This window comes from Carex rostrata, chromosome 30 (assembly GCF_964058835.1).
Source record: "Carex rostrata chromosome 30, lpCarRost1.2, whole genome shotgun sequence".
NCBI lineage: Eukaryota > Viridiplantae > Streptophyta > Magnoliopsida > Poales > Cyperaceae > Carex > Carex rostrata.
Genome location: NC_135947.1, coordinates 2,909,716 through 2,917,841, shown reverse-complemented (window position 1 = coordinate 2,917,841; position 8,126 = coordinate 2,909,716). Strand labels below are relative to the sequence as shown.

The window sequence follows — 8,126 nt, the reverse complement described above, 5'->3', positions numbered from 1 at the left end:
TACTGGAAACTGTAGTTGGTACCAGAATGATTTTGTACATATAAATAGTTAGATATTTGTTTGTTTATTTTTATAATAATTCTTTAAATATCATAAATAATTGGATAAATATAACATATAAAAATATAACTAGTAATCGTGCCCGTGCATAGCAACGGGAGCAAATTATGTAGTAGAAATCATTAAGCTCCTTAATAAGGAGGAGAGATAATTTAAATTAAATTTGTAGAGAAAAATAGTTAAATACTATATTTATCTACAAGATAACACATGTGAACTCTAGTGTAGTGGTAAGAATTTTGACACCAACAGAACTCAGTTATTCTGCCTTCAGCAGAAAAAAAGAAAAATGGTGCACGGTGCACAGGCTCGGTCCGCAGGTGCCGTGCGTGGTTCAGAGGCGCGTTCCACGGGTGCGGCGCGCGGTCTACGGACACTGGGATTATATACGGCGCGACCAGTGCATACTTAAGTGTTGAAGCTCATAATGTGAAAAATTCATCTATGTGCGATCTAAAAATTCAACGGCTGAGTATCATTCTGAAAAAAAAACAGTAAATCAAAACCCTTGCACGATCTAGACATTAAGCTCCTTAATAAGGAGGAGAGATTATATGTTAGAATAAAGTTAACTAAGCGGTAAAATAATCTATAAATTGAATAATATAAGTGAGAAACCTTTTCCTAATCCACCCTTGAAGTTGGTTTTAATCACAACTTCAGCCATTGCATTGAGGTGTCGCTGGCTCGCTGCCAAGTGGTCACGCGAGGGCAGTTTAGTCAACAAATAACAAACGGAAAGAAACATATCCAACACAAAGGAAAACAAATCCCACATACATTCATTTCTCGGCTCTGGTCTCTCTGTCTCTCTCTTTCTCGCCTCCACCTCTTTCTCTTTCTTTCCTCTTCGTAAAAAAGGGAGAAAAGAGGGGAGGCAATTATAAATCGGAATAAAGCAAGCAAAAGTTGATCCATTTCTCTCCTGGGTTTTTTATTGGGAGTACAGCAGCGGATATAGTGAACGATTTTGGATTTTGCATCGTGAATTCGTGTAATTTAAGCGAAATGCGGTAATTTAAAGGCGCATTGGTGTGTTTTTGCTTTCAATTGGAGCATTCAGGAGCTAGAAAGAGGTGCGGATCTGAAGGAAACCTAGCAAACGGTTTTCAGGCTTAACTAAAGAAGTTTTGTAGAGATCCGCGCAGAATGCAGCAAGATCAAAGAAAAAAGGTACGTTCTTTTTTTATTATACCAGATCTGGTTTTTCTTTTTTATTTAAGCGTTTTTGTGGGTTATTGGGTACTTTGTTTGAGGTCTTGAGTTTTTGTCTTTTAACAGAGCAGTTTTGGTTTCATGCAGCGCACAAAGCATATGCATATCTGTTTTAATTCGATAGTCCGTGCGCTGCATGAAGCCAAAACTGCTCTGTTAAAATCTTTGAAAAACGGGGGATTGAATGCTCGAAGCAGCTCAGGTTGAAAATAGCTCGGAGTTGGTACTAAATTTGGGTAAATATTTTAACAGAGCAGTTCTGGTTTCATGCAGTGCAAAAAGCAAAATTGCTCTGTTAAAATCTTTACCCGGAAATTTGTTTAAGATTTTCCAGTTATTGGTTCTTTCGTAAATTTCTGATATCTTGTCTTTCCCACAATTGCAATATTTTCACTCTTTTCCTTGTATGCCCAAATTTGCTAACTAGTTTTGTTTCTATTGCTGGTAGATCCGTTTCTTTTATTAAAAAGATAACTAGTCTTCGTATCTTGTGTTCAGTTATGCACAAGATTTCAAAATGGTTCAAAATATCTACAGTTTATGGATATGGTTGCTTGCTCCTTTTACATTCCCTTTTGGTGCCATCTTTGTTCCCTTTCTTTCATCATGCATCTATCCTTTGAAGGGAATAATAAACAATTTCAGCTTTGATTCCATTTTGGTAGATTCCATGTTTATTGTACGGTCCAAATTTGATGAATCAGGTTCTATACCCACTATCAATCAGTGTAATTTCTCATGTCTATCCTGTTCCAAGGTCATTTTTGGTACAAAATTAATCCTGTAATTCCAAACCCTTCCTAAATCCTAATCAAAATCCCTCTAACAGCTCTTGGTGAGCAATCTTTCTGTTTCCTTTTCTTTTGTTTTTAATCTTATAATCTCAGTAATATATATATAAAAAGGGTCTCTCTCTCTCTCTCTCTCTCTCTCTCTCTCATGTTTGTTAATTATGTATAAATTTCAGAAATTCTTGTCCTCAAAAATAGAGCCCATTATTAGGGGCTGTTATTATATCCGTGTAAGTACCTTCTAATTTATGCTTAGCTGGAGTATACCCTATTTTTGGTTTTAGTTTGGCACTTTATGGGTTGAACTGTTTCCCAATTGGCATTTATTGGTTTTAGCGGTATGATATGCATGTTTGGTTTCTTCTCCTTTGGATGTTACCATGGGAGATGAGTTACTAATTTATCAATGTCTGTGTTATTATTTTAAGAGGTTTTAAGTAGCTTATGTTTCTCATTATCGGCTTCAAAGATAGAACCTGGGCTTATTAAATTCTCCAAAGATGTCGACTTTCTCTTCCACTCGGGTTAATTACCGAGACTTATTTCAATACGTGCGTATTTTGATAATTGTAGCCTCTCTATTACAATTATTATAAATTGCAAAGCTAATGATGTCTACTTTGTGTATTTGGTGCGTGTGCACTACTTTTGTATGAACAATGGTGTTTCGTAATGAAACAGGTGGAATATATCCACTTCTGCCAAAAAAAAAAATGATGTCTACTTTGTGTGTTCTTCAAGCAAATTATGGCATGTCTCAATTCTTGTGCATAACAAATACTGTACCTCTTTAGGCCTTCTCCAAGAAATCAAATCACTGTTCTTTTGATTTCTTGCGTCTTTTCTTTTCTTTGCTATTTTCTTTCTTCATGTTAGAAATTTTACTATAGTTAGAAGGTTCGATGGACATTTCTGCTATTTTCTTTTTGGTTAGAAAATCATGTCAGCTTTCGATGTCGTACAAAATTAGTTGAAATACCCCACTCATGATAAAATGTCATTTTCTCGTATTAATATCTCTATTCCTTAAGTTATTCAAGGATGTCAAACTCTCACTTCTGTAAATTTTATCTTGTTATTACTTCTATCTCTCTCTCTCTGATTTATCTTCTTAATTTCTTTCTTCTATTTCTCATTTTCCCCAACATTTTATGCAGAGTTCACCGGAGATGGACTTCTTCACTGAGTATGGGGATGCGAACCGGTACAAGATCCAAGAAGTGATTGGCAAAGGTACCTAATAACTTTTTTACAATGTAATACACTCCCCTTGGTAGCTACTACCAAGTTCTCAAAAAAAAAAATAACACAATGTCCCTCCATTTTTATCTGTGTGAATTATACATGGAGAAACAGGGGTTGATTTGATTAGGTATCTTTTGAAGAAAATAGGGAACAAACATGTCTACAATTGTTCCAATAATAATTCATAACCCCTGTTAAATTTTGAACAGGAAGTTATGGGGTCGTGTGCTCTGCAATCGACACCCACACCGGTGAGAAAGTCGCTATAAAGAAAATTCACGACATCTTTGAGCACATCTCTGACGCAGCGAGAATCCTGCGGGAAATCAAGCTTCTAAGGCTGTTGCGCCATCCTGACATAGTCGAGATCAAGCACATCATGCTGCCACCTTCTAGAAGGGATTTCAAGGACATTTATGTTGTTTTTGAACTAATGGAGTCAGATCTGCACCAGGTTATCAAGGCCAATGATGATTTGACCAAGGAGCATTACCAATTCTTCCTATACCAGCTACTTCGCGCACTAAAATATATCCATACTGGTACATGAAATTTCTCTCTATATATAATAAAGTTTATCATCTCATCTCTATTTAGTATGCCTGGTCTCTTTATATTAATTGATTTGATCCCTGAGATGCTTTGCCTCTTTTTTTGGTACTGATCGGTAGTTTGGTACCAGGTCCATTGTTTTTTTTTTTTTTAATCTTTTAAGAATAAAATGAGGTCTGGTTAACCCCAGCATTTTTTGGAGGTCTCTTGCACTAATTGAACACGCGTCTCTTCATAGAAAGGCGAGGCATATCACCATCAATGCTGGGTCCGCACTTTGCTTTTAAATCATTAACAATTTTCAGTACTATGACATTACGAGTCTTTGCTAGGGTAGAGCTTTATTGGACCAACGGAAGCATATTATGTGGGTTAGGTATCAATGGGGCTGGTATTCCAATTACAACAGATAGGAAAGTTTTCTTTTATTTTTTTTTCCTTTTTTGTTTTTTTTGTGATAATAGCCAAATTTATATGAATTGCAGCCAATGTATATCATAGAGATCTGAAGCCGAAAAATATATTAGCAAATTCAAACTGTAAGCTAAAGATATGCGATTTTGGCCTTGCAAGAGTTGCCTTCAATGACACCCCTACTACAATTTTTTGGACGGTAAGAGGAGTAATTTGAGAAAAAATAAGAAAAAAAATAGATTTCGCTTTGTTTTCAGAAATTCAACTTAGGCCGCTTGAATAACAATAATTTAATGCAGGATTATGTTGCGACCCGGTGGTATAGAGCTCCAGAGCTTTGTGGCTCATTCTTTTCTAAGGTACATTATTTCTAAATAATTGAAAAATACTGCTGTTTAAGCAATGAAAATTGATAGTTTCCTTTTGTGTTCCCTTCATTCTTCCTTTTTTTTTTGTAATTGCAGTATACACCTGCTATAGACATATGGAGTATTGGATGCATTTTTGCGGAGGTGCTAACTGGAAAACCACTATTTCCTGGTAAAAATGTTGTGCACCAACTAGACCTGATGACTGATTTACTTGGCACCCCTTCCATGGATACCATTTCTCGGGTATATTATTTTCTCTACTATATCCTTTATGGTTGGTCCTGTTTATACTACCCGCTTGTTTGAAAAAACAAAAGGGAACAAAAGGTGGATTAAGAGGTGATTGGGTTGGTCCTTTTTACTTTGCCTAGAATAAGGCTCTAAGGTCATGTTTGGTTGTGGAGTAAGAGGTGGAGTAAACCCCTTGCTCCACACTTAAGCTTTCGTACGAGGATTAAATAGGAGTAAGGTCGTGTAAGAGGTGAGTTAATCTAGAGTAAGTTACTCCACTTGTACGCCCCACTGTCATAGACAGAGGGTCATTTTCGAATATCTTACTTCTCAGGTGGATTAATTTAAGCTGCCAAATGAGGTGTAGAATATGAGTAAGATGGAGTAAGCAACTCAATCCTCCTTAAATTTAAGTACCAATCAAACATGATCTAAGATAAATATCTATGCTCATTCCATATGAAAATAATTTGCATCCCTTTAGTTATGGGGACAAGGGGGAATAACAATAATTTCATACATTATTTTTAGCTTTCGTGCAGTTCTCCAGCGAGCATTATATTTATGCAAGGATCACGACTTATTATATATTGTGTATGCATTAAATTTATTGATTTTAGGTTAGAAATGAGAAGGCGAGGAGATACTTGACTAGCATGAGGAAAAAGACGATGATTCCATTTTCTCAGAAATTCCCCAATGCTGATCCGTTGGCCCTTAAACTACTTGAACGGCTTCTAGCATTTGATCCTAAAGATCGACCCACTGCCGAAGAGGTACTTCCTTTTTCTTCAATATAAAAGCAAAGCACAATTTCCTGCAAAATGGGCTCCATACAGCTTTTTGTTGCAGTGATCAAACTACTACTCTATGCAAAAAAAAGAGGAGGAAAAAGTTCCTGTATTAGAATTACATTGATGAGTAGGGTTCAAATGCCTGCTGTCTTTCATGCCTCAATTGTGCCTCACATCCTTACATTGATGAGTAGGGTCCAAACAGTTGATCCGAATCACTCAACATGATATCCATATTAAAATTTGCTTGGTGACCAAATTTTATATATTTTGGAAATTAATTTACAATTTTTTTTGGATACAGTACAAAATCACTGTTTTTGGATAGTCCAGAATCTTCCGAAAAACAGTGATCTTGTACCTATGTAAGAAATAGTAAAAAGATTTCCAAAAATATAAAATTAGGTCTAATAATTTTCTGAAAAACACTGAATTTTTACTATTTTTTATTTACTGTACTGCTAAATTTTACTGTATGTATCTTTTAAGTTATAATAATTTTCTCTTGGTTGTTTTAGGCATTGGCAGATCCATATTTCAAGGGACTGGCAAAGGTGGAGAGAGAGCCGTCGTGTCAGCCCATCACTAAAATGGAATTTGAATTTGAGCGTAGGAGAGTAACAAAAGAGGATATCCGGGAACTCATTTTCCGGGAAATCTTGGAGTACCACCCCCAGCTGCTAAAAGACTACATCAACGGCACTGAGAGAACCAACTTTCTCTATCCAAGGTATATATTTCTTTTATTCTATTCTTTGGTGTATGAATGTTCTTTTCTTGCATTTTCTTTTTCTCAAGAAATGGTTTGGCAATGGCAGTGCGGTTGATCAATTCAAGAGACAGTTTGCTCATTTAGAGGAGAATGGGAGTAAAACTGACTCGGTTTTAGACAGAAAGCACGTTTCCCTTCCCAGGTAATTTAATGGCTTGGCGTTTTTTCTTATTATTTTGAAAGGATTCAATTGAGCTATGATTGAGATAATTTAACATTATATCTATGACAGGTCGACTGTAGTTCACTCTAATACGGTGCCAGCCAAGGAACCACAGCAGCAGCAACAGATAGTGGGCCCGTCCCGTGATAGAGATAGGCCAATGTTGACTGATGAGTCTAGGAGTATAGCTGCTGCTTCCCGGTCATCCCAGCAATCCCAGCGGGCCCCAGCAGGTATACTTTTGAGTTTTGAGTAACTAAAAGTAAATTGTTTAAACAATTTTTTTCCTTTGGTTAACTTTTATGTAAGTTACTGTTTTAGATTTTTTCTGAAGGTGGAATATGAGTCCATGAGATTGTTTTTTTATGGTTACTGTTTAGCACCACCAAAATTTTACAAAGTCAAATGAAGTATACTTGAAGAGGATGTTCATATAGTTAATTAATAACTTGTAATGTTACCACAAGGTCTGATGAGCCACAAGGTCTGATGAGTATGGCTTAGGACCACTAAATTTTTTATAGCAAAAAATGATACTTGTAACAGTGTATTCAGTGGAGGTGGTATGTTAGATCAGTTTGGTTAAATTTGGTTAAATTTTATTGTTTGGGGGAAAAATGTAAGGCTAACAAACAATACTTTGAATAAATTCCAGCTAGACCAGGAAAGGTTGTTGGCCCAGTTCTACCATACGAGAATGGTATGGTAAAAGACCCCTATGACCCTCGCCGGTTCATCCGGAACCCTCCTGTACTTTCTCAGCAGCCGGCGGTCCCGCCCCCATCATACTACTACCAGGCTCAGCCCATCAAACCCGACTACTCTGACCTGCATCACCACAACCACCTGCTAGATGTCTCTGACAGGCGCCTCCCCAACTCTTACTCAATGAACACCAACAAGGTTGCACCTGACATTGCCATCGACATGCGGGCCCCACCCTTCCATCACTTCTCACCTGGCCCCAAGGATGGAGGAATTGCTGCTGCAGCTGCGGCTGCTGCTGCTGGGGCCCACCGAAAGGTAGGCATGGTCCCATTCGGAATTTCAAGGATGTATTAGTGGTTTACTCTCTGATAAGGGGGATTTTAATCAGGGGAAGAGAAACGAGTGTGGGTGCACTGCATGGTGAAAAAAAAGAAGGGTGAATCAGGGGAATTGGTGGCTAATTTTTTTTTTCTTTGGTCTCATTTGATGATATTACCTCTACCCCTGTTAGGTTAGTTTTGGGAGAACACAAATTGGAAGAGGGAATGAAAGAAAATAGAGAGAGAGAGAGAGAGGGAGGCAGCAGGGGGAGGGGTGACAAGTTGTCAGTAGTTTGTTGTACAGGAACTCTCTTAATATTAATAATAAAAGTTATCTTTCTTTCTTTCTTCTCATGATACACACTTGGTTCCTCCTCTGGGTTTCTTGATTTAGTTTGTTTTAGTAGTATACCTCTTCTTGAAGTAAAATCAAAAGAAGAGCTTTCGTATCATCTAAAATTGTTCTCTTTTTTTCTTTTGGAAAAACTTG

The 8,126-nt window shown here is 37.1% G+C and overlaps 1 protein-coding gene across 2 annotated transcripts; it reads left to right on the top strand.

Moving 5' to 3' along the window:
• Window positions 1-833: 833 nt before the first annotated feature.
• Window positions 834-7,997, top strand: LOC144546694 (mitogen-activated protein kinase 10-like). Of its 2 annotated transcripts, none has more exons than XM_078295229.1 (11): window positions 834-1,233; window positions 3,224-3,299; window positions 3,521-3,853; window positions 4,349-4,476; window positions 4,577-4,636; window positions 4,742-4,891; window positions 5,500-5,655; window positions 6,192-6,403; window positions 6,492-6,587; window positions 6,678-6,841; window positions 7,264-7,997. In XM_078295229.1, the coding sequence occupies exons 1-11, from the start codon at window positions 1,210-1,212 to the stop codon at window positions 7,668-7,670; spliced, it is 1,806 nt and encodes a 601-aa protein (XP_078151355.1). In that variant the 5' UTR covers window positions 834-1,209; the 3' UTR covers window positions 7,671-7,997. The 2 variants fall into 2 exon arrangements, with proteins under 2 accessions (XP_078151355.1, XP_078151354.1); XM_078295228.1 differs by lacking the exon at window positions 834-1,233 and adding an exon at window positions 2,426-2,617.
• The last annotated feature ends 129 nt before the right edge of the window (window positions 7,998-8,126 follow it).